We start from the raw sequence: 27,905 nt of genomic DNA on the forward strand, positions 1-27,905 counted from the left end.
TTCATCACATTCCCAGTGGATCAGAAGTTTACATACACTCAATTAGTATTTGGTAGCATTGCCTTTAAATTGTTAAAATTGGGTCAAGTGTTTCGGGTAGCCTTCCACACGCTTCCCACAATAGGTTGGGTGAATTTTGGCCCATTCCTTATGACAGAGCTGGTGTAACTGAGTCAGGTTTGTAGGCCTCCTTGTCGCACACGCTTTCTCAGTTCTGTCCACAAATTCTCTATAGGATTGAGGTCAGGGCTTTGTGATGGCCACTCCAAAACCTTGACTTTGTTGTCCTTAAGCCATTGTGACACAACTTTGGAAGTATGCTTGGGGTCGTTGTCCATTTGGAAGACCCATTTGCAACCAAGCTCTAACTTCCTGACTGATGTCTTGAGATGTTGCTTCAATATATCCACATAATTTTCCTCCCTCATGATGCCATCCATTTTGTGAAGTGCACCAGTCCCTCCTGCAGCAAAGCACCCCCACAACATGATGCTGCCACCCCCATGCTTCACGGTTGGGATAGTGTTCTTCGGCTTGCAAGCTTGCCCCTTTTTCCTCCAAACATGACGATGGTCAATATGGCCAAACAGTTCTATTTTTGTTTTATCAGACCAGAGGACAAAAAAAGCCAAAAAGTACTATCTTTGTCCCCATGTGCAGTTGCAAACAATAGTGTGGCTTTTTTTATGGCAGATTTGGAGCAGTGGCTTCTTCCTTGCCTAGCGGCCTTTCAGGTTATGTTGATATAGGAGTCGTTTTACTGTGGATATAGATACTTTTGTGCCTGTTTCCTCCAGCATCTTCACAAGGTCCTTTGCTGTTGTTCTGGGATTGATTTGTACTTTTCGCACCAAAGTGCGTTCATCTCTAGGAGACAGAACGTATCTCCTTCCTGAGCGGTATGACGGCTGCGTGGTCCCATGGTGTTCATACTTGTGTATATTGTTTGTACAGATGAACGTGGTACCTTCAGGCGTTTGGAAATTGCTCCCAAGGATGACGCAGACTTGTGGAGGTCAACAAATTATTTTCTGAGGTCTTGGCTGATTTCCTTTGATTCTCCAATGATGTCAAGCAAAGAGGCACTGAGTTTGAAGGTAGGCCTTGAAATACATCCACAAGTACACCTCCAATTGACTCAAATGGATGTCAATTAGCCTATCAGAATCTTCTAAAGCCATGACATAATTTTCTGGAATTTCCCAAGCTGTTTAAAGGCACAGTCAACTTAGTGTATGTAAACTTATAACCCACTGGAATTGTGATACAGTGAATTATAAGTGAAATAGTCTATCTGTAAACAATTCTTGGAAAAATTACTTGTATCATGCACAAAGTAGACGTCCTAACCGACTTGCCAAAACTATAGTTTGTTAACAAGAAATTTGTGGAGTGGTTGAAAAATGAGTTTTAAAGAATTCAACTTAAGTCTATGTAAACTTCCGACTTCAACTGTATATCTATATACACACACATATATACATATATGTACACACACAAAATAAACACACACACAGTACCAGTCAAATGTTTGGACATACATACTCATTCAAGGGTTTTTCTTTATTTTTACTATTTTCTACTTTGTAGAATAATAGTGAAGACATCAAAACTATGAAATAACACATATGGATGAAGTAACCAAAAAGTGATCTTAGATTCTTCAAAATAGCCACCCGCATTGACGACAGCTTTGCACACTCTTGGAATTCTTTCAACCAGCTTCATGAGGTAGTCACCTGGAATGCATTTCAATTAACAGGTGTGCCTTGTTAAACGTTATTTTATGGAATTTCTATCAGTTTTGTTGTGATAAGGTAGGGGTGGTATTCAGAAGATAGCCCTATTTGGTAAAAATCCAAGTCCATATTAAGGCAAGAACAGCTCAAATAAGAAAAGAGACACGACCGTCCATCATTACTTTAAGACATGAAGGTCAGTCAATGCGGAACATTTCAAGAACGTTGAAAGTTTCTTCAAGTACAGTCACAAAAACCATCAAGCGCTATGATGAAACTGGCTCTCATGAGGACCACCAGAGGAGAGGAAGACCCAAAGTTACCTCTGCTGCAGAGGATAAGTTCATTAGAGTTACCAGTCTCACAAATTGCAGCCCAAATAAATGCTTCACAGAGTTCAAGTAACAGACACATCTCAACAGTCAGAGGAGACTGCGTGAATCAGACCTTCATGGTTGAATTGCTGCAAAGAAACCACTACTAAAGGACACCAATAATAAGAAGAGACTTGTTTGGGCCAAGAAACATGAGCAATGGACATTAGACTGGTGGAAATCTGTCCTTTGGTCTAATGAGTCCAAATGTGCAATTTTTGGTTGCAACCGCCGTGTCTTGGTGAGACGCAGAGTAGGTGAATGTATGATCTCCGCATGTGTGGTTCCTACCGTGAAGCATGGAGGAGGAGGTGTGATGGTTGTGGGGGTTCTTTGCTGGTGACACTGTCAGTTATTTATTTAGAGTTCAAGGCACATTTAACCAGCATGGCTACCACAGCATTCTGCGGCGATACTCCGTCCCATATCATTTACGCTTAGTGGGACTATCATTTGTTTTTCAACAGGACAATGACACATCACACCTCCAGGCTGTGTAAGGGTTATTTGACCAAGGAGAGTGATGCAGTGCTGCATCAGATGACCTGGCCTCCCCAATCACCCGACCTCAACCAAATTGAGATGGTTTGAGATGAGTTGGACCGCAGAGTGAAGGAAAAGCAGTCAACAAGTGCTCAGCAAATGTGGGAACTTCTTCAAGACTGTTGAAATGCATTCAAGGTGAAGCTGGTTGAGAGAATTCCAAGAGTGTGCAAAGCTGTCATCAAGGCAAAGGGTGGCTACTTTGAAGAATCTAAAATCTAAAATCTATTTTGATTTGTTTAACAATTTTTGGTTACTACATGATCCCATATGTGTTATTTCATAGTTTTGATGTCTTCACTATTATTCTGGGCCACTCAATTGATGCCATTCCCACGTTGTCTTGTCTGTGTGCTTAGAGTCATTGTTCTGTTGGAAGGTGAACCTTGCCCCAGTCTGAGGTCCTGAGCAGGTTTTCATCAAGGATTTCTCTGTACTTTGCTCCGTTTATCTTTGCCTCGATCCTGACAAGTATCCCAGTCCCTGCCGCTGAAAAACATCCCCACAGCATGATGCTGCCACCAGCATGCTTCACCGTAGGGATGGTGCCAGGTTTCCTCCCTGACCAAGGCCTTCTACCCCGATTGCTCAGTTTGGCTGGGCAGCCAGCTCTAGGAAGAGTCTTGGTGGTTACAAAATTCTTCCATTTAAGAATGATGGAGGCCACTGTTTTCTTGGGGGCCTTGAAATACTGTATACATTTTTTGGTACCCTCCCCGAGATCGGTGCCTCGACACAATCCTGTCTCAGAGCTTTACGGACAATTCCTTTGACCTTATGACTTGGTGTAGATTGATGAAAAAGGCTTTAGAAACGGCTGTAAATTAACAAAATATGGAAAAAGTCAAGGGGTCTGAATTCTTTCCGAAGTAAATGTATGTGTGAGGCCGGTTGGATGTACTGCTAAATTCTCTAAAACGGCGTTGGTAGAGAAATTAACATTAAATTCTCTGGCAACAGCTACGGTGGACAATACATTTTAGAGTATTTTTTTCTAGATATTTTGTTTTTATATATAATTTGGTTTTTGGAACTCAGATGGCGTCTCAATTTATTGTTAGTCTAACCAGCTATCATACTAACCGGGCACACAGGGCACGTGCCCAGGGGCCCCCACCTCCAGGGGGCCCCCATTGATTTTGTTAGTCACTCTCACTCAGATGTCATATGAACATAACATAAGCCATGGCATTAGCTTGTAAACTGTAAACATTCCTCCCCACCACATGGCAAAATGTGTAGAATTGCAGGAAATTAGCTATAAAACTGCACACAACAAAAATCTGTAAAGCATACTCATTTGTTTACTTTTTGTTAATAAAATAGTTTATTTCCTGATCACTCTGTACGTATTAAGTCATTGTTTTTAATCCTAGGGCTAAATTAATGTGAGTTAATGTGTAGCGGCTAATTGTATATAGCTAATAGGCAATGTGTTTGTAGATAGACTGAGGTTAATGAAGCTATAGCTACCGATGTGATAATGGCTGGGGTCATTCTACCTTGGTTTTGCTGTTCTCCAAATATAATTTTAGGTCCGTCCGGACCTCACTAAAACTCAGATCCTGGTTACGGCCCTGACAGGGTCCACGAACTCACGCCCCTTATTTTTCCCTCACAGCCTTGTCAGCAACGTCAAGCCCCCCAGTCCAAATCCCACAAGGTCTCCCTCTCTCTTGCCTCACAGCGGTGGTATATCACTCATCAGCATTGACATGTGTTGGCAGACAGACTGCTGGCAAGAGACCCAGGTGACAGAAGGAGAAGAGGGGGAGGGGTGGAGAGATTATTGGACTTGTGACAGGGCAAGTTTATTGGACAGCAGAGGCGGGTGACGACCTTCCACTCTGTCCCGCACAGACCGGCCAAGCGGGAGATCTACAGCCACCATGGCCTCATCTCCAGCCTTTAATAAAAATGTCAATAATTAATTATTTCATGTTAATATCTATGCTGTCCTTCGTTATTGTTATTATCTTAGCTGTATGCATGCATATGCCCACTTCTCTAAACATTTTAAGCCTAATCAGATGGATCGAGCTACTCATAAACGTAAACCGTTTTGACCACCTGTTTTGTAACAATGTTCATTGTATTTCAATGGTGCTTATGTGGTGCATACCCAGAACGTCAACCATTAGAGCAGGGTTTCCCCAAACTCGGTCCTGGGGTCCGTTTTGGGTTTTGCCCGAGCGCTACACAGCTGATTCAAATAACCAACTCATCATCAAGCTTTGATTATTTGAATCAGCTGTGTAGCAGAGGATTGGACCCTTGTCAGTATGTCTTTTGAAACATGACAATAGAAATTTTAAGGGGACAAATCATTTCATATTTGTTATTGAATAGACTAACAACTTTTGAAAGGTTAGTTCACAAGCTCATCGGTTACTGGAAGCCATGTCCCAAAATACTCATTCAATTAGTATTAATATTGTGTGTGTGTGTATAGACAGTGTCAGTGCAGTTTGTGTTCACTTATTTGTTTCTTGCTGGCTGTATTGCAGGGCATTGAGGGATGCCATTTGAATTTCAACTAGATTTCGAACCATCGTGACATAACTGCAGTCTACGTACACTGACTCAGTTGTAAATAACATTTAAAAAAAATAATGGTTGTCAAAAATGGCTGTTTGTAGAACACAGTTTGTGTGGACAACTTTTCTGCACTGATCTAACCCTAACATAGGCTGCATCCCAAATGTCTCCCTATTCCCTATGGAGCCTAGTGAAAAGTCGTGCACTATAGGGAATAAAGTACCATTTGAGACGCAACCCATTATTTTCCATAAATGTTCCAGCTCCAACTAAGTCGTCATCATGCAGTTTGGTTGTGGCAAGGATTCTCACACTATAGCTCACAGCTACCATCCAGAAATAGCAACCATTCATCAGCTAAATCAGCATTTCTTACACAGGAGGCTGCTGAGGGGAGAACGGCTCATAATAAATGGCCCGGAACGGTGCAAATGGAATGGCATCAAACACCTAGAAACCATGTAATTGGCTGTATTTGATACCATTCCACTGATTCCGCTCCAGCCATTACCACAAGCCTGTTCTCCCCAATTAAGGTGCAACCAACCTTCTGTGATTTCTTATGCAGTTTTTATACTTGGTAATTACAGTATCGATCACTTGATAACATCAAGCAGTACATTATGTCTGTAAAATCATCAAATAACATAGATGAAGCTCTTTAAAACAGACTTGAGTGCTGGTTGTCTGGAAGGTAAGTAGATATTCTTTTTTAAATTGTGCTGTTTTCCTAATGAAAAGCTGAAGCGTTTCAACATAGCTCTTTTTCAAAGCTTGTGAAGCACCTTCTTGTGTCTGGGAGCACATGCCTGCATTCACCAGGTGAGCAGTATCAGGGATGTGTTCATTAGCCACCAAACAGAAGACAACTGACTGCAACATGGAGGTACTACTTGGACTTGTCCAAAATGGAAGTTTCATTTTCGTTTTCCGTTGCACAACATTTTGCTACAGTGTGCCCTAATGAACACGACCCAGGTGTGCATCTGCGTAACAAAAAATAGTGCAGAGGGAGTAGACCACAGGAGGTTAGTGGCACCTTATTTGGAGAAGACAGGCTTGTGGTAATGGCTGGAGCGGTATTAGTGGAATAGTATCAAATACATCAAACATCGTTTCCAGGTGTTTGATGCCATTCCATTTGTTCCGTTCCGGATATTATAAGCCGTCCTTCCCTCAGCAGCCTCCTGTGGCGTAAACACAGGGCTGTCATCTGAAATTGACAGGACAAGCACACAAGTTGACAAGTCAATTGTAAAAAAATATGACTGTATAACAAAAATAATTGGACAGGCTATGAACTGAATAAGCCACAGAGATAATATAATGCTTGTCACTTTGCCATAAGTATAAAAGCAGTGTCTAGAGACATCTAGTGGCCAAAGTGAAGCGTGTTTCCAGAAGTCATTGACCTAATGCCAAAGATGTAGGACGGAGAAGCAATTTCTCTCAGCCCTTTGGTTTGTCAATACACACAATAAAGTATGACTTTTGACTTATATTGCTACTTAGTTGTCATTAAACACTGCCTGAAGATAGTCAGTTCTAGAGATAAGAAACAGAAAAGAGAGAGCATTATAATCGGGACCACGTTCACTTTTGCAATGCATTAACATCATGTATTAATCGGCCCATAAATCAACGCAAGCGTTTTTGAAAACATACGAACAAAAGTCATAGCGGCATTTTTGTTGTCAAATATTTGCTGCAAGAAATACACTGAGTGTACAAAACATTAAGAACATCTGCTCTTTCCATGACATAGACTGCCCTGGTGAATCCAGGTGAAAACTATGATCCCTTTCTGACGTCACTTGTTAAATCCACTTCAATCAGTGTATATCAATGGGAGGAGACAGGTTAAACAAGGATTTTTAAACCTTGAGACAATTGAGACATGGATTGTGTATGTGTGCCATTCAGAGGGTGAATGGGCAAGACAACGGGGTATGGTAGTAGGTGGCAGGCGCATCGGTTTGCGTCAAGAACTGCAACACTGCTGGATTTTTCACACTCAACAGCTTCCTGTGTGTATCAAGAATGGTCCACCACCCAAAGGACATCCAGCCAACTTGACACAACTGTAGGAAGCATTGGAGTCAACATGGGCCAGTATAGCTGTGGGATATTAGGAAGGTGTTCCTAATGTTTGGTATACTCAGTGTATAGCCTATTACTTTTGTCTCAGTGATCTATGTTGTTTTTGTCACGCCTGCTACCGGGGGCCAGGCTTCCCAGCATCACGCACTCCTTCACCATAATTACGCACTCCTGCCACCATCATTACGCGCATCAGCAATTATTGGACTCACCTGGACTCAATCCCCTGTGTCATTACCTCCCCTATATATGTCTGGTCCCCAGCTCTGTTCCCCGCTTCCGGATTAATTGTCGAATGTTGTTGTGTAACCGTGTGCTGACACTAGTCCTGTCTCGTTCCATGTCTGTTCCTTATTAAACGTTGACTCCCCATACCTGCTTCTCTACTCCAGCGTCGGTCCTTTCAGTTTTCTTTCATTAGATCATAGTTTTTGTCTTTTTGATCATAGACCCCAGCGAGCTCTGTAGCATTGTTTGTCAGATACAGCTGTGCATGTGCTGAATGCTAAATATGGATTCTATGCAACGGCAGAATAAATATATTTCATAACAAAAAATATATATATTTTCAGAACTGTTACATATATGAAGCAAAGGCACAAATGAAGATTAGCTGGGCGCTGTTTGACAAATCCAGATTACCATCTTACACAGAGATACTATTTTTGGATTACATGCATACAGTATGTTATTTCAGTAGAATTCTGCCACCTACTATAAAAATCATTAACCAAAACACATCTGTAGGCCTACATATAATACAGCCTGGTCTCATAGACTAGACATAACATAGTAAATGTAAATCCGAAACACTCAAATGAGTATGACATGTTACGTTTGGTATAGTTAGATAGGCACAACAAATTGTAATTTGTAACATATCATAAAAAATGGATGATGGACATCCACGATTAATACATATCAACCGAAACATAACATATAATTATATTTGGAGTGTTGTATTACATTTAATATGTTACGTCTACCCCTGAGTCCATGTTCCATAATAACATAACAATGTGCACAATCAATTCAAAATAACATCATAGCCCCTAATTCATATAGCCCATCACCCTCCTGTAGTCTAAATCTGAGAAGATCTATAGATTTAAGCAATTTTGTAATTGAGTCACAATACCTTCTGATAGGTTGGTTGGAATTGTTTTGACATATTGCTTTAATAAAGTTGAGGAGACACTGCTGACCAAAACACAATGATTGATCTTCGTTTCCAGACAGAGAGATCGCCGTTTGCAGACAGTATCAATCCGCCCATCGAGTTCAATTTGATCATAGTTGACCTACATTACAGAACTGACTAGCCAGCCTACTGATGAACCTAATTTCACTGTCTGTGGATCCTAGTTAGGCCTGTCTGTTTTAAGCATGAAAGTGAGATTCAGAGGACCAGTGATGTCTGTGTATGCCTACATGTACTGTAGGCTACTTCAGAGACAGAGTAGGCCTCCTTAATGGGGTCCAACTTGAGCACTGTTCTGACTCCTGTGTCGCCCAGCCCAAGCAAGTTAGATTATGTTCAGTTGATGGCGACAAATAATATGATACCAATATGAATATACAAATAGGCATGGCAAAAGAAAGGGTTCAAACAGACGCGGGCAAACCTCGGCATGTCAAGAGACTAGGCTACTCAATCCATCTCTCACTCTCATTTAACTGATTTCCCACCAATCCCTCACACTTGAGCAATCAAGCACCTGGCACCCAGCTTCTGCTGCCCATAGGGATGGGATACCTTAAAGACTTTAAAGCCTTCCTGTAACACATACAATGCATTTAAGAATTATTACATGCAATGTTAACCAGCATATAAACCCACCAGTCTTCCAACTGCAGTTCAGTGAGGCTATCCTGAGCTTCCCTGTACCATCAGAGAACCTGGACTTAGTCACATGAAACTCAAAAGTGAAAAAAATTCCTAACATTTTAAGATAATTTGGACAAGAAGTGAGTATGTTAAATGTTTTTTTTTCTGGGTCCTGAATTGTTATAACTATGTCTAACCACTAGAGAGAGCCACCTGACAAGGCCACAGAAGCGCTAGACACTTTTAGACATAGTTGCCTCCCACAGGTCAAAATTGGAAACGCACATCATCAGATTCCAGCCTCACACCCACACACATGTTTTTGATCGCCTTCTGCCTCCTCTCCTCCGTCCTTTCCTAAAATGCGCTTTTATGAGAACTCTTCTCCCCTCCCGTTTCATCAGGCAAATGGGTGGAATCCCAAAATAAATGTGTAAATTGATCAAAACTAATGTAACTAGGCGTGGAAGACTTTTGATAGATACAAGGATAAGTAGCGTACCGCTTTGAAATGTGTGCATGCTTTTCTCCTTTGAGAAAACAACAGCTGATTATGAGTGGGTGTGGCGGATGTTGAAACACTTATGCGCTAGCCGCCGGGAGGGTGCTCTTGTGCGTCCTGTGCTGAAGTAGGTAATAGAGAAGAGGAGGACACTCCTCTTGTTCGCCTACTCACGAATTTACACTCTCCTCAACAACTTGACCACTTATCGGTTTCAGGGTCACGGAGGAGAGGAGGACGTAGGGGGCGAGGAGAGGACAGATTTTTCCCAATTAAGAATCTCCCATTGTTAAAGACAGTACAACGGTACATCCAAGGGTGAAAAGGTTCTACCTGGAACCAAAAAGGACTCTCCTACAGGGACAGCCAAAGAACCCTTATGGTTCTAGGTAGCCTAGAGTGTAGCCTATGATGACATCATTGTCGTTACAAAGGTCTACCCAATTAGATGGATATGTTGGCATCCTATGTGAGGTAACATTTTCAGCAGACAGGTTAAGGGGTATATCAATAACCAACAGTATCATTGATATATCCCAGGAAATTGAGTTGAGTTGTTTTATGTAAATTGTAGTTCAGTAATCAGACACCAAATTATTGAACGTACAAAGAACATACACTGAGTGTACAAAACATTAGGAACACCTTACTGCTATTTAATTGCACACCCTTATGCACTCAGGACAGCCTCATTCAATTCATTGGGGCATGGACTCTACAAGGTGTTGAAAGCATTCCACAGGGATGCTGGCTCATGTTGACTCCATAGTTGTGTGAAGTTGGTTGGATGTCGTTTCGGACCATTCTTGATACACACAGGAAGCTGTTGAGTGTTAAAAACCCAGCAGCATTACAGTTCTTGACATACTCAAACCGGTGTGCCTGGCACCTACTACCCCATTCAAAGGCACTTACATTCGCCCCCTGAATGGCACACATACACAATCCATGTGTCATTTGTCTCAAGGCTTAAAAATCCTTGTTTAACTTGTCTCCTCCCTTTCATCTACACCAGGTATTCCCAAACCAGGGGTATGTGCAATGCCGTCGGGGGTACGGCAAATAAAAATGTGATTCACATTTTTTTATTTTTTATTCTTCACATTTTCAAACAGTACATTTATATTTTCCAACGGGGCAATACATTTGGGTGAGGTTTTTTTCTCGCCTGAGTAGCCTCGTTTCACTACCAAAAATAAAATGAAACCATCTAGTGTTCAGCGAAATAACAACACAATGTCAAATACAGGTAGCCTAGTCAAATAATTAACATCCAATCACATTAATCGTTACTCTCTCGCGGGAAACCTTAACTCTTGCACAGACATTTAGAAACAAAATATAACAATTTGAAAAATAAGACACGGGAGTTTATTGTGCGACAATAAAGACGACTTTTGAGTAGTAAGACATGTATAAAAGCAACAGATACCATTAATAAGAAGAGGCTAGAAGCGTCTTATATGGTGAGCTACCAAGTGGCTAGGACAGGCAAACCCCATACTATTGAGGAGAACTTAATTCTTCCTGCTGCCACGGATATGACTGGGACAATGCTGGGGGAAAAGGCCCAAAAAACTATACAGACAATGCCTTCATCAAACAACACTGTTTCACAACGCATCAGTGACATGGCAGGAGATGTTTTGAAACAATTACTGCTTCGCATACAAGTCAGTGAATTCTATGCGTTACAGTTGGATGAGTCAACAGACGTGGCGGGCCTGGCACAGCTCCGGGTATATGTCCGTTACGTTTATGGGGGGTCAATTAAGGAAGACATCCTCTTCTGCAAATCAGGACAACATGAGAGGATATTTTTTAAGTACTGGACAGCTTTGTGACATCAAATGGACTTTGGTGGTCAAGATGTGTTGGTATCTGTACTGATGGCGCAAAAGCCATGACAGGGAGACATAGTGGAGTGGTATATTGCGTGCAAACATTTGCTCCCGACACCACTTGGGTACACTGCAGTGTCCACCGAGAGGCTCTTGCCAAGGAAATGCCTGACAGCTTGAAAGACATTTTGGACACTACAGTGAAAATGGTTAACATTGTTAAAGCAAGGCCCCTAAACTCTCATGTATTTTCTGCATTATGCAATGATATGGGCAGCGACCATGTAACGCTTTTACAACATACAGAAGTGCGCTGGTTATCAAGGGGCAAAGTATTGACTTTTTTTTTTTCATTGAGAGACGAGCTTAAGTTTTCTTTACTGACCGTAATTTTCACTTGTCTAACCGCTTGCATGATGACGAGTTTCTCACACGACTGGCCTATCTGTGTGATGTTTTTTCTCGCCTGAATGATCTGAATCTAGGATTACAGAGACTCTCCGCAACTATATCAATGTGCGGAACAAAATTGAGGCTATGATTAAGAAGTTGGAGCTCTTTTCTGGACAACACACAGGTCTTTCCATCATTGTATGATTTTTTTTGTATGCAAATGAACTCAAGCTTACGGACAATGCCAAATGTAATATAGCAAAGCACCTGAGTGAGCTGAGTGCGCAATTATATAGTTATTTTCGCAAACATACAACACAAACAACTGCATTCATTATCCCTTTCATGCCCTGCCTCCAGTCCACTTACCGATATCTAAACAAGGGGTTCTGTGAAAATGGAATTTAAAGATTTCTGGATAGGGTTGCGCTCAGAGTTTCTTGCCTTGGCAAACGCGCTGTTAAGATACTGATGCCCTTTGCAACCACGTACCTATGTGAGTGGATTCTCGGCCCTCACTAGCATGAAACCTAAATACAGGCACAGACTGTGTGTGGAAAATGATTTAAGACAGACTCTCTCCAATACAACCCAACATTGCAGAGTTATGTGCATCCTTTCAAGCACACCCTTCTCATTAACCTGTGGTGAGTTATTCACAATTTTCGATGAACAAATAAGGTTTTATATATAAGATGGCTAAATAAAGAGCAAAGTTATTGATTATTATATTATTATTTGTGCCCTGGTCCTATAAGAGCTCTTTGTCACTTCCCACGAGCCGGGTTGTGACAAAAACTCACACTCATTCTTATGTTTAACAATTGTATTGCATAGTGTGTGTGTGGCAGGCTTTTAATGGTGGCAAAAAAAACAACTTTGAGTGTGTGCTGACCCTGATGCTAGAGGGGGTACGCAGCTGGAGGTTGAATGTTTGAAGGGGTACGGGACTATAAAAAAATTGGGAAACACTGTTCTACACTGATTGAAGTGAATTTAACAGGTGACATACATACGGGATCATAGCTTTCACCTGGATTCACCTGGTCAGTCTATCTCATGGAAAGAGCAGGTGTTCCTAATGTTTTGTACACTCAGTGTACGTAGCATAACCTATTCCAGAGTATGTTTTGTTTAAATTGAATTGTTTTGTGTTACATCAATTAACAGAAACATATTCATGCCTGTTTTCACCCCACTGTTTGGAGAGGGTAAAACAAAAGCTCACAGGCTGACATCCAGAGATAGATTATGAATCAGAAAACAACTGTGTATGATGATATCGTAGTAAACATGTAACCTGAGTTGTATACCGCTCATCCATGGCAGCCTCTGACAAGTCATATATTACCCATGATCCTCTTGCGTGGATTGAAATAGACAGATTCCTGGTGGTGATGGTGGAGACAAAGTGGTTCTGGTTCTACTTGTTTACTGCCTCCGGAGGAAGGGGAGGGGGTCTGCCCAACCCCCTCCCTCCCACCTCTTCCTCTACTTCCTTTACAACCCTCTCATCCTCACTGGTGTTGCTCCTGATGCTCTTTAAGCATGCATTATGTCCTGCACAGTGGATCTCCGGAAGTGCTGCAAGGATTTGCTCATTTGCCCAACTTGTGAAAATGGGGACTTTAAACTAATGCTGATCAATAATCATTTCCCCCTATTTGTTGAGCTTTGATACTATGTTTCCATGGACTAATTTTACTGTAAAGGATAGAGATGTTCTACCTATGATATTATGTTCATGAGTAGGGCTAACATATGTGTGCTTTGCTCTTTATAGAGAATGCATATTACAGTCATAATTGCCCCAAAACGTTTTTTTTAATGATTGACAATGATAAAAGATACTCTAGCCTAGAAAATAAACTAGATAATAGAATAGAACACATTAGAAAACGATAGAATGGAGTGGAGTATAATATAATAGAAATGAAAATAATAGAATTCATTAGTCCTGGAAGAAAAAATTTGCTAATATTTTGTGGCTGGGAATATTTTCATCTTTACTTAATTCGAACATTAAGGATGTTTTAACGCTATACCGTAGCCTAACGCCAATTTTTCAGGGCACTCACGCTCCTTTGTTCATTTTTATTTCACTGTACCTGTACTGCCTCTTTAAGAGAAAACATTTCAATCTAGGCGTGTTCTCTGCTCCCATTGATTAGGTACGAGCCAAGCTCGCATCCTGCGGTAAAGCACAGCGAACACACCTTCTTTTTAGGCTACGATTATTTATATGCTATTTAAGATAGGCCTATTGTAGTTATTTACTTTGATTAATAATGAGACTTATTGAATAGCAACCATCATAAACCAAACCTGTGTGGTGCGCGCGTATGATCAGTGTTATCGAGATGGTATGAACGTCACTCGGTCAAGGTCCACTCCCGATGCGAGTACCAAGACTGGATTGCTTTCCTACGGGCCGAGAAAATCTGCCTCCAGTTTTTGGATAAAATTCAAACATATTCCATTATTAAAGGGATCATTTGGGAACCTGATTACTGTTCTATTCTACAATGGAAGCCCTCTGGCACTGGATGGAGGTAGCCACACTGAAAAGAGAACTTTCATTGACGAAAATATGGATGCTTGGATTTTGTGAAAATGTATGACACAAACGACAAGTGATTCATAAACATCTCATTTCAGAGCAATTAACGCGGATTGCCGAAGAAAGAAATTCGTTGCATCAGACTGAATGGACTGTAGGCTTATTGATGGCACTTTACTAGGCTATCAGATTTAAATCAACAAAACTTTTTTTTTTATCATAGGCATATTTGTGAGCTTCTGAATCATCATGGGCATATTTGTGAGCTTCTGAATCATTTGGAATCGCCCGTTTCAGATGTTAAAAAAAATACCATCTCGCGGATGTTGTGATTCTGCCTGTTACAAGGCAATTGACTTTACCGTATCATTGTCGTTTTGAAAGGCAAGGAAATATTGTCATTTGGGCTACATACTGTGGCCTTTACACATATGTCACTATACTGAGTTGAACGTAATCTGTCATTATGTCGGCGGTAATGATTGCAAGGAAGGTACGAAAATGGGAAAAGCTCCCGGGGAAAAACACTTTCTGCTGCGATGGACGCGTAATGATGGCCCGGCAGAAAGGCGTCTTCTATCTAACCGTTTTTCTCATCGTCGGCACCTGCTCCCTGTTCTTCGCATTCGAGTAAGTATAGTTTTATCTCCATAATTCATTTGGGCGATGATCAAACAATATGTAAATAATTAGGGCGTGTTTTCTCAAGAAATCCTGAACATGCACCATCAGTGCAATTGTCATAAAATGTTTTCTCTAATGAGGTGCAGGGCCTGCTCTACCCTTTTGGGGGCCCTAAACTAGATTTGGTTGAGCCCCCCCCAAAAAAAAATATCTCCTTTAAAAGTGCATTTCCTGCAATTCTACACATTTTGCCATGACTTATGCCATGCTAATGATATCTGATTGAGAGTGACTAGCAAAATCAATAGAGGGCCCCCTGGAGTTCAGGGCCTGGTTGGTATTTGGCCATGATTACTATAAATTTAGTTAACTGGCTAGACTAACTTACCAATTCAAAAATTGTTAGCTGACATGGCAAATTGAGTGACTGTCAGTGATTGACATAACATGAGAAAAATTGTTGATGCACAACCAACCACAACCTGTAGTAGGCCTAATATATAGGTTATATTTACGCTGTACCAAGTTATGATTGAATAATATATGATTATTATAATAATGTTATGGGTGCTTATATTTGTCCTGTTTCACAAATGTACAAGTGTGTATTAATATGCATCTGTGAAATTGATTTGAAAACATTTGCATATCCCAACTCCCCTGAGACACCCTCAGTGAGTCGGGTCACGGCCAGGGCCTGACATTATCAATGGAGACGCTGAAGCAATTAGGATTCAAACTAGCGACATTTAGGTTACTGGCCCAACGCTTGCCTAAAACATCAGACTGTTACCATGGTTAGCCCATGGATATTCAGTCTGAAAGAAGTCGGCCTAAAAAAGACGAGGGTCTTGTTCATGCTGTTTCGTTTTGGCGGTAGGAGGTGGAGATACGGTATCCACAGGAAAGTGTTTACCCACATTTTGTTTGTTTGTTTTTTGGCACCGGTAGGTTCTGTCACTTGTATTTTCGATCTCCTGAGGCATTGCACGTGATGCACAATATGTAAACTATAGCCGAATCTAACCAAACATAGTTGACCGACACAGTTTCTTCGTAATCAGCTGGAAGTCTTTTTTAAAATTTGCCAGCTGACTGCATGGGACAACGTTCAGTTAGCCTCGGCCCTACTGACGGTAGGGTTGAAAACGCTTCCCTGTGGATATTTTGTCTCAGATTACCTCCGCCATAGGGACAAAATCAGCGCACAACAGGTAAAGTCATTTGAAATGAAGTATGTTCAACATTCTGACTTGTAATGGTCTCTCTCAAGCTGTTGCGTGGCATGGTCTCTCTCAAGCTGTTGCGTGGCATGGTCTCTCTCAAGCTGTTGCGTGGCATGGTCTCTCTCAAGCTGTTGCGTGGCATGGTCTCTCAAGCTGTTGCGTGGCATGGTCTCTCTCAAGCTGTTGCGTGGCATGGTCTCTCTCAAGCTGTTGCGTGGCATGGTCTCTCTCAAGCTGTTGCGTGGCATGGTCTCTCTCAAGCTGTTGCGTGGCATGGTCTCTCTCAAGCTGTTGCGTGGCATGGTCTCTCTCAAGCTGTTGCGTGGCATGGTCTCTCTCAAGCTGTTGCGTGGCATGGTCTCTAGGCTTGCCATTGTGAACTACACACATTGTATGGTTGTACTCAGTGTCTGATTTGACTCTCCGAATTATATACCATTTCCAGTCTTTCATAATAAAATAGACCACAAAAAATACCCACAATTCATCATCATTACACTATTGTTCTAAAATCAATCATCCTTTTCACCCTCATCATTCAGATCAATCAAATTCAAATCACCCTCTTCATCATTCAGTTCTTTGAAGTCACATGCACCATTATCAGTTTCTAAATCGCACATTCATCCATTGATGACAGAACAAAATATTTGAATTTTATGTGTATTATGTTACTAGTTTTTGCTTAGTAGCCAGAGCAATGCTGCCGTGCGAGTGGTCATGTGCTGAATGCATGGAAGCACAGATATTCTTGAAATTTGGAAATAAAAGCAGCTATAATACACTGTTACATAAATCAGGTTTTTAAAGGACCAAAGAGTTTGTTCTGATTCATGTTTTCATTTTTGCCATGGAAAAAATATTGCGATATAAAAAAACATTGCGATGTGACCGACCAGCTCAAATAGGTCTTATGTAGCAACATTTTTAAGTTCGTTTTTTACATTGGATAGAAGTAGAGACTCAGAGCTACAAAATGGTATATCATACACTACAGTTTTGCTACATTTTGCTTTTAAAGTTGATAAACTTGTAAACTCACTTTTGAGAAAATGGCCTTTGAATGTTTTGGTACTACTACTGGAGAGTATGATAGAAAAAGTATGTATTCTCCTTATTTGTTCGACATGTAACAGTTATTTACTTAACAAACAGTAAGATATTTCTGTCCTGCTAATGCTGTGTTTTATGGTCTCCACTCGAGCACCCTGCAGCTAATCTGGGTGTATGGTTTTACTAGACATAGCTTGAGCTGACAATGACTCGGTGATTAAATCCTAAAATCTGGCATTCCATAGACAAGATGTGGTGTGTATGTGTGACCCGAGATATCCTGGAAGAGTTTAGAACAATGCCTCATTGTCTCATCTTCCTGGCATCTGGGAAATTTAGGGGGCAAAATACCAATCTGTGTAGATCACCAAGGTGGCTTATGGGAGATGGAACCATTGTGACTAAGCATTTTTATAATATAATATCAGTTATTTTCAGTTACTCTGTCCCGCTGTCAAGACTTTTGGGCTGACGGTTTCATTATTGCAATAATTAATCGATATTAAATAAAGATGGTTGTTTGAAGAAATTCTCTCTCGGTACTGCATTTCCACGACAAGAGGCCTTTGTCTACATCCATTCAGCGTCGTTCACTCTTAAGCTTTAGCCCCATCTATTTAAGATTTGACCCGAGCGTTCTGTACTAACAGCAGTCAAGCACCCATGTAAAGATCTTTATTATACACAGATCCAAAATAGCTATTGATAACAAATGTGTATTTTGAGGTTGGAACTGAGATTCTTGACCATTTATTTTGGGACTGTTCTTATGTCAGAAGATTGGAGTGAGTTAGAAGATTATTTTAAAATAATTTTTAAAATAAAAGACTCGGATATTATGTTTTATTTTGATCCACATTATATGGACCTTATTTAACTTTCATTGTTTATTTTTCATGGCAGAACCTTTATCAATAAAATAAAGTGGGCGGAGAACAAACCCCTCTACATTGTTTGAGAGAATTTAAATATGATTTAGAAATGATCAATACGTGTAAAAACAAAAAAGCAATATATACCATAACTTTTTGACAATTTGAAAATATATCTCTATGTAATACCCTTGTCAGGTTTATATATTTTTGTTTATATATTTTTGTTCATAATAAAAATAAAAAAAACATTTAAAAAAGCAGTCGGGCACCTAAGCAAACTTGCTAGCTTCTTCCAGACACAAATGAGAGAACAGCTCACTGTACATTACTCACCCTAGCAGAGCTGGTTAGGCTGTTATGTTATCCAGAGCATTGGTGACTGCAACTGTGCTGTCAGATTGCCTGTTCGTAAATGCAGAGCGTTTCGCTCTCAAAGCGTGCAAGCGTACACTGGAAGCTCTGGCCGCTAAGTAGCGTTGATCTGAGCGTTCTTTCCTCACAACGGCAGTCAAGCACCCAAGCTAACTGGCTAACATTGGCTAGTTTTCTAGCTACTTCTGGACACATAATGAGAGAACACCCCACTGACCATTTTACTCACCCTAGCAGAGCTGGTTAGGCTGTTATGTTATCCAGAGAGTTGGTGACTAGCTGTGCTGCTGGCAACAATTTAATTACGCTTTTTTGTCGACGTTTACTGACACGACCATATTCAACGGATGTTGAGCGTTCGTAAATTCACCAGTTATTCTGCGCTCTAGTACACTCAGACGAGAGTCTTTTGTTAAGACATGTAGCTAGCTAGGTAAACAATTAACCGTAATCCCATGACGTTACTACCCTGCTTGAATCTGCAGGTAGCTAACCAACCAGGTTCAATGTTAGCTAGCTAACATTGGGCTATAACTAGTCAAGCAAATGGGTCTGGGATACAAAAAATAAGATCATACTCAACTTTAGCTGGTGAAACAGCTAGCTAGCTAACAGTACACTTTTACTTTAAAATTGACTTTCTGTCAAAATAATAAATGTATAATATATGAAAATGTAGCTAGTTAGACTATCTTACACATATACATCATCGATGGACGCGTCTCCTGTCAGATGCCATGGTTTCCCTTAGTTTGAAGATGTAATCCAGAGACAGGTGGTTTCTCCATCTCCTTAGCTATCATACTAGAATTCCATTGATTTCAAAACTCGGTCCTCCAGAAAGTGGAGAGCATACACGTAACGTTAGCTAGCTAACAGAACACTTTAACTTGACATTTAGGCTTATGCAGTTAAAAAAAGCTGTGTTAGAGAGGATTACCTAGACATACCGACCAACTCAAATAGACAGAAACCTTTCTATATGGCTGACCAATCCGAACTCCTCTCGGGATGTCCAGCCCACTCATTATCTCAACCAATCATGGCTAGCGGGAAGGTTGCTGTCTTTTTATGTGGCTAAACCAACTAGGCTCGTAACTTAACTTTTTATTTGTATTTACAGATGGCATAGCGGTTTGTTATTAAAGCACATGAAAGTACACATTCGAAAAGGCATTTCTGCCAAAAAATGCATTTTGATAAGAACTCAAAAGTTTACGTTCAAACGGCTCTCCTGCGACATACGCCTAGTTTACTGAAACGGGTCACATATTTTCCCGGCCCTAACCTATATGTATAGTGCCTTCGGAAAGTATTCAGACCCCTTGAGCTTTTCACACATTTTGTTAAGTCACAACCTTATTCTGGACATGCTGTTTTCAAGAAGCGGAACTCTAACCCGGAAGCTTTTAAGAAATCCCGCCATGCCCTCAGACAAACCATCAGACAGGCAAAGCATCAATACAGGACTAAGATTGAATCGTACTACATCGGCTCTGACGCTCGTCGGATGTGGCAGGGCTTGAAAACTATTACAGACTACAAAGGGAAGCACAGCCAAGAGTTGCACAGTGACACAAGCCCACCAGCTTCTATGCTCGCTTCGAGGAAAATAACCCTGAAAATGCATGAGAGCATCAGCTGTTCCGGACGACGGTGTGATCACATCAGCCGATGTAAGTAAGACTTTTAAACAGGTCAACATTCACAAGGCCGCAGGGCCAGACGGATTACCAGGACGTGTACTCTGAGCATGCACTGACCAACTGGCAAGTGTCTTCACTGACATTTTCAACCTCTCCCTGTATGAGTCTGTAATACCAACATGTTTCAAGCAGACCACCATAGTCCCTGTGCCCATGAACACTAAGGCAACCTGCCTAAATTACTACCGACTCATAGCAATCACTTCTGTAGCCATGAAGTGCTTTGAAAGGTTGGTCATGGCTCATATCAACACCATTATCCCAGAAACCCTAGACCCACTCAAATTTGCATACCGCCCCAACAGATCTACAGATGATGCAAACTCTATTGCACTCCACACTGCCCTTTCACACCTGGACAAAAGGAACACGTGTGAGTGCTGTTCATGACTACAGCTCAGTGTTCAACACCATAGTGCCCTCAGCTCATTACTAAGCTAAGGACCCTGGGACTAAACACCACCCTCTGCAACTGGATCCTGGACTTCCTGACGGGCTACCCCCAGGTGTTAATGGTAGCCACGCTGGATCCTCAACATGGGGGGCCCCTTAGGTGTGCGTGCTCAGCCCCCTCCTGTGCTCCCTGTTCACTTATGACTGCAAAGCCAGGCACGACTCCAACACCATCATTAAGTTTGCCGATGACAACAGTGGTAGGCCTGATCACCGACAACGATGGCAGCCTATAGGGAGGAGGTCAGAGACCTGACCATGTGGAGGACAACAACCTCTCCCTCAACGTGATCAAGACAAAGGAGATGATTGTGGACTACAGGAAAAGGAGGACCGAGCACGCCCCCTTTCTCATCGACGGGACTGTAGTGGAGCAGGTTGAGAGCTTCAAATTCCTTGGCGTCCACATGACCAACAAACTACCATGGTCCAAGAACACCAAGACAGTCGTGAAGAGGGCACGACAAAACCTATTCCCAAAACCTAAAGATTTGGCATGGGTCCTCATATCCTCCAAGTTCTACAGCTGCACAATCAAGAGCATCCTGACGGGTTGCATCACTGCCTGGTATGGCAACTGCTCGGCCTCCGAACGCAAGGCACTACAGAGGGTAGTGCGTATGGCCCAGTACATCACCGGGGCCAAGCTTCCTGCCATCCAGGACCACTATACCAGGCGGTGTCAGAGGAAGGCCCTAAAAATTGTCAGACTCCAGCCAACCTAGTCATAGACTGTTCTCTCTGCTACCGCACGGCAAGCGATACCGGAGCGGCAAGTCTAGGTCCAAGAGGCTTGTAAAACAGCTTCTACCACCAAGCCATAAGACTCCTGAACATCTAATCAAACCCAGACTATTTGCATTCCCCTCCCTTCTACACTGCTGCTACTCTTTGTTATCTATACATAGTCACTTAAACTCTACCTACATTTACAGATGAAGTCGAAAGTTTACAAACACCTTAGCCAAATACATTTAAACTCGGTTTTTCACAATCCTGACATTTTATCCTAGTAAAAATTCACTGTCTTAGGTCAGTTAGGATCACCACTTTTTAAGGATGTGAAATGTTACAATAATAGTAGAGTGATTTTATTTCAGCTTTTATTTCTTTCATCACATTCCCAGTGTGTCAGAAGTTTACATACACTCAATTAGTATTTTGTAGCATTGCCTTTAAATAGTTTAACTTGGGTCAAGCGTTTCAGGTAGCCTTCCACAAGCTTCCCACAGTAAGTTCGGTGAATCTTGGCCCATTACACCTGACAGAGATAGTGTAACTGAGTCAGATTTGTAGGCCTCCTTGCTCGCACACGCTTTTTCAGTTCTGTCCACACATTTTCTATGGGATTGAGGTCAGGGCATTGTGATGGCCACTCCAATACCTTGACTTTGTTGTCCTTAAGCCATTTTGCCAGAACTTTGGAAGTATGCTTGGGGTCATTGTCCATTTGGAAGGCCCATTTGCGACCAAGCTTTAACTTCCTGACTGATGTCTTGAGATGTTGCTTCAATATATCCACATAATTGTCCTGCCTCATGATGCCATCTATTTTGTGAAGTGCACCAATCCCTCCTGCAGCAAAGCACCCCCACAACATGATGCTGCCACCCCCGTGCTTCACGGTTGGGATGGTGTTCTTCGGCTTGTAAGCCTCCCCCTTTTTCCTCCAAACATAACGATGGTCATTATGGCCAAACAGTTCTATTTTTGTTTCATCAGACCAGAGGACATTTCTCCAAAAAGTACCATCTTTGTTCCCATGTGCAGTTACACACTGTAGTCTGGCTTTTTTATGGTGGTTTTGGAGCAGTGGCTTCTTTCTTGCTGAGCAGCCTTTCAGGTTATGTTGAAATAGGACTAGTTTTTACTGTGGATATAGATACTTGTGTACCTGTTTCCTCCAGCATCTTCACAAGGTCCTTTTGCGGCTGTTCTGGAATTGATTTGCTCTTTTCGCACCAAAGTACGATCATTTCTAGGAGACAAAAAGCGTCTCTTTCCTGAGCGGTAGGACGGCTCTGTGGTCCCATTGTGTTTATACAATTGGTCCCGTGTGGCTCAGTTGGTAGAGCATGGCGCTTGCAACGCCAGAGTTGTGGGTTCATTCCCCACGGGGGGACCAGGATGAATATGTATGAACTTTCCAATTTGTAAGTCGCTCTGGATAAGCGCGTCTGCTAAATGACTTAAATGTAAATGTAAATACTTGCGTACTATTGTTTGTACAGATTAACATGGTACCTTCAGGCGTTTGGAAATTGCTCCCAAGGATGAATCAGACTTGTGCATGTCTACATTTTTTTTCTGAGGTCTTGGCTGATTACTTTTGATTTTCTCATGATGTCAAGCAATGAGTCACTGAGTTTGAAGGTAGGCCTTGTGATACAGTGATTTATATGTGAAATAATCTCTGTAAACAATTGTTGCAAAAATTACTTGTCATGCACACAGTAGGTGTCCTAACCAACTTGCCAAACCTATAGTTTGTTAACAAGAAATTTGTGGAGTGGTTGAAAAACGAGTTTTAATGACTCCAACTTAAGTGTATGTAAACATCCTACTTCAACTGTTCATATTACCTCGACACCGGTGCCTCCGCACATTGACTCTGTACTGGTACCCCCTGTATGTAGCCTCACTATTGTTATTTTACTGCTGCTCCTTAATTATTTGTTACTTTTATCTTTTGGGGGGGGGGGTTTCTGAACTGCATTGTTGGTTAAGGGCTTGTGAGTAAGCATTAATGCATTACGGCGTATGTGACAAATTTGATTTGATTATTTTAAAATTGTTTAAAGACATTATTTTTTACCCCATAATGACTAAGCGAAAACAGGTAAACCCCCCCCCCCCCAAAAAAACAGATACCTTTTTTACTATTCAAACCCTTTGCTATGAGACTAGAAATTGAGCTCAGTTGCATCCTGTTTCCATTAAGCATCATTGATGTTTCTACAACTTGATTGGAGTCCACCTGTGGTAAATTCGATTGATTAGACATGATTTGGAAAGGCGCACACCTGTGTCAGAGCTACGGTGAAGCATGGTGGTGGCAGCATCATGCTGTGGGGATGTTATTCAGTGGCAGGTACTAGGAGACCAGCCGGGATCGAGGCAAAAATGAACGGAGCAAAGTACAGTGAGATCCTTGATGAAAACCTGCTCAGGACCTCAGACTGGGGCTACGGTTTTAGAATAAGGCTGTAACGTAACAAAATGTGGAAAAAGTCTGTCTGAATACTGTACATATGCACTGTACATATCTACCTCAATTACCTCGTACCCCTGCACAGCGACTCTGTACTGGTACCCCGTGTATATAGCCAATTTATTGTTACTCATTGTGTATTTATTCCTCGTTATTATTCTTCTCTCTGCATTGTTGGGAAGTGCCTGTAAGTTAGCATTTCACTGTTAGTCTACACCTGTTTACGAAGCAAGGGACAAATAACATTTGATTTTGATGATATTCTAGCCGATGGACTCAAGTTTCACTATGTAATTCCACTAGACCGGAACCATTACTGCTAAGCTACTAGACATAATGTAATCATCTAGTGGACTGCTGAGGAGCAGTCCCTTCCCATCTCTGTGTGCACTCACTGGGAGTTTGGGTTGTGTTAATTAGGCACCACATGGAAGAAAGCGGAATGAAACTGGGAGGGACTTTCTGGACTCCAATCAATAATAATCTATTATACGTTGCAAAACGTCTTAAAACATTTTGCCCTAATGAACAGACCACGTTCTCAGCTCAGTCCCCACAGAGGGAACCGTTGTCCGCCCCAGGGCCGGAGTTGAGACTGATACCGATTCCACTAGCTTAGCGCCTGAGGTTGGACCAGGCCCAACAATGACTAATGGCGAGAGGGTTGTTAGCGGTTAGCACGCTACGTTCATATTACAATTGTCCCTCATGGGGGGACGCCTGAATATTAACATGGATATTGAGCTGGGGAACAGGGGCTGTAATTCAAAACTCTCCATTACGGAGCAATTTGAGACGTATCTAATCCAGCCCCTTGATGGGCTAATGGAAATTTGCTGGTGAAAGAGGCACAGTGGTTTTGATGCTTTTCAAGAGTCATGTTTGAGAGAGTAGCTCACTACCACTAACCAACAGCTACAGGCACTCCTCTATTAGAAACTGAGTTGCAGTCTATTAGAAACTCACTTGCACTATACTATATATCTTAAGAGATTAAGAAATGTCTAACATGGATGTCTAAATCTTTTAAAATGGCATCGATCACAGGGCCAGAAAAGTCCATCTTCACCTAAAGAGATGTCTCTACTTAGATTCCCATGGATCTAGCGTTTCCCCATGTGCTGTATGTGCATGTACAGTATGGCATGAAAATAGAGGAGTTGGCGACAGCACATTATGGAACAAGGCTGCCATGGATTATCTATGGGACAGATTCTTCAGCTGGAAACAGGGAGTGTCTCTGTGATTCTGGTTGGTGTCTGGCAAAGGTTTGACATTCCTCATTTAGCAAGAATGTTACTGTAGGCTAAACTAGTCTAACGGGAGTAGAGAGCGTTCACGGAAGCTGCTTTTGGTGGCTGTGCTTTCATGGTTTACACCAATAAGAGACTGGTCAGTATAATCATCATTGGTGTAGCATCTTCTCTGCACTGAATACATGTACCTTTTCAGAGGGGAGACAGGTCTAATCCTACATCAATTTATTAGACAACAGCAGAAGAAAACGGTGTGAAACTGAAGTCTTATCTGAACTTGTCCATTAAGAAATTCTCATTTTTTTCCCCAAAAACGTTTTTGAAAAGTTTTGCTTCGTGTACCCTAATGAACTTGCCTGACCACTCATCCTGCATTTAATTCCGCTGCTCTATCGATCACGCCATTGTCTGAAACTGCCATCCTAGAAGTTGTTTGTGCAGACCTCAAAATGAGGGGCAATATTCAAAACAAATGATTCAGCGATTGGATAGTCTCTAAACAGTCTAACCATTTTAGAATATCAAAGTTCTGTTTCTAGGACCAATCAGAACAGTCAATATGTTTGCACTCTAGAAAATGTCAGGGAGGAAAGCCAATCCAGACTCATCGTGGAGAAAAAAACGCTAGTTTGGCTGGAGCAATGTGGATGGGTAGTCAGGTTACTAATAAACCCAAACTAGTTCTGACGGCTCAAGGCCAACAACTTCAGTGGAATTCTATGATTGCATTAGTCTCTGACCTCCATCTTAGTTCTTCACCCACTAACTTTCCTTCCCTTGGGAATCAATTCACTGCATTAGGGCCCTTCTTTTAATGTGGATTTAGGATTAGAAAGAAGCAACAAGGCATAGATAGGGGAACAGAGAAGCAGTGTCCTCATGAGCGGGCTGGACCCAGTCCAACGACAACAACCAACCAACCGTGTAGCCCTCTTATTACTAATCTCCAACCACCAGCAGTCCAGCGAGAGAGGCGCTCCCCCTGAAGAGTAGCTGTGGAAGTGAGCAACAAATACACAACAGATGAGCCAAAATTGGTAGAAACCATTGGTAGGATGAAGCAGTCTTTTTCCAGCGTCGATTTCATATAATTGGATTCACGTCTTGTTGTGGTCTTTGTATGTGGGCTTACTATTTCCTCGGTGCCCCTGCTCAGTAACATGTCACCATTTTGTTATAATAGAATTTCAGACATGCATTTCAGTGGTGTTTGTGCTTTGAATGGGAGCTTACCTCTGTGGTAGAGAGCAGGGTTGTGTTTTATTAGGGCATGTTTTGCAACAGGAAATGGAAATGAGCGTTTCTTATTGGACTAGGTTCCTCAGTTTGTCTGGTTTCTTCCATTTGGTACCGAATGAACAGGCTCAGGCTTCGATAGCAGTAGTGATGTGTGAGTAAAATCACCGGGGGAAGCCAATCCAGGGGGAAGAAAGCCATATTACAACCTATGTGTTGTGATAATAGCGCTGTTTGCTCTATAACCTATTAGTGCATATGCCTTGACACTGTAATGCACTGCATGACTATATTTCTGTATCGACCTCGCTTTGTGCACGGGTGCATTGCCATGCGGAAACAGGAAAGGGCCTTCCCCAAACTGTTGCCACAAAGTTGGAAGCGCAGAATCGTCTAGAATGTTCTATGCTATAGCGTTAAGATTTCCCTTCACTGGAACTAAGGGGCCTAGCCCGAACCATGAAAAAACAGCCCCAGACCATTATTCCTCCTTAGCCAAACTTCACAGTTGGCACTATGCATTATGGCAGGTAGCGTTCTCCTGGCATCCGCCAAACACAGATTTGTCCGTCGGACTGCCAGATGGAGCGTTATCCATCCCTCAGAGAACGTTTCCACTGCTCCAGAGTCCAATGGCGGCGAGCATTTACACCACTCCCGCCGACACTTGGCATTGCACATGGTGGTCTTAGGCTTGTTTGCGGCTGCTCGGCCATGGAAACCCGTTTCATGAAGCTCCCGACTAACAGTTATTGTGCTTAAGTTGCTTCCAAAGGCAGTTTGGAATGAGCCGGTGTCCACATACTTTTGGTCATGTAGTGTACATTCAGCCCCTTGCAAATTTAAGAAATTGTGTGAAACACAGAGATGAAACACAAAATAATAAAATAAAAAAATGTACATTTTTTGGGTAAGCCTGGCTTCCCTTGGCATCCATGAATACATGCCAGTTTGCTAGTCATTTAGCTCTCTGAACTGAAGGCCTGGTTGTACGTGTCCTCATGGACCTGCTTACTGTGCCTGTGATGTTCCATGGCTCAGCTCTCCAGAGTGGGGGGGGGGTGGTGTATGTGCATGCGTGAGTGATGAAGCAGTGATGAAGCAGGACCATGGCACACAAGGGCAGTGCATCATCTGTGTTTGCCCATGTAACTGAGAGAGCGTGTGTCCTGTGTAGGGGGGTGGATGGCTTCCGTGGTGTGTACCTAGCCTAGCAGAGTGGTGCTTGTCAGCTCCCTAATATATTTTGTGTGTGTGTGTGTGTGACGAAGAAGGAGGGGAAGAAAGAAGCGCACTGCCAAGTGCTGACCTTGCAGTCTGACTCTGGCCAGAGGATCTAGTAACAGGCCCCAAGGTCTCCCAGGCATCCATTTCTTTCTCTCTCCTGCTTGCGTGCTTGCTCATATATGCTTGTTTGTTTTACCATCCTTGTGGGGACCAAAAAATTGTTTCCTGTTCAAAATCTGATTTTCCCT

General features: G+C 42.0%; 1 protein-coding gene across 1 annotated transcript in view; it reads left to right on the forward strand.

Annotated features, from left to right (window-relative positions):
- Nucleotides 1–14,009: 14,009 nt before the first annotated feature.
- The window catches only part of zdhhc9 (zinc finger DHHC-type palmitoyltransferase 9), a 39,887-nt gene continuing 25,991 nt past the window's right edge, over nt 14,010–27,905 (forward strand). Inside the window, exon 1 of the mRNA XM_055889388.1 lies at nt 14,010–15,048. Coding sequence (XP_055745363.1) covers nt 14,885–15,048 — 164 coding nt within the window. The 5' untranslated portion in view covers nt 14,010–14,884. The remainder of the gene's footprint in view (nt 15,049–27,905) is intronic.

Source organism: Salvelinus fontinalis, chromosome 29 (genome assembly GCF_029448725.1).
Source record: "Salvelinus fontinalis isolate EN_2023a chromosome 29, ASM2944872v1, whole genome shotgun sequence".
Classification (NCBI taxonomy): Eukaryota; Metazoa; Chordata; class Actinopteri; order Salmoniformes; family Salmonidae; genus Salvelinus; species Salvelinus fontinalis.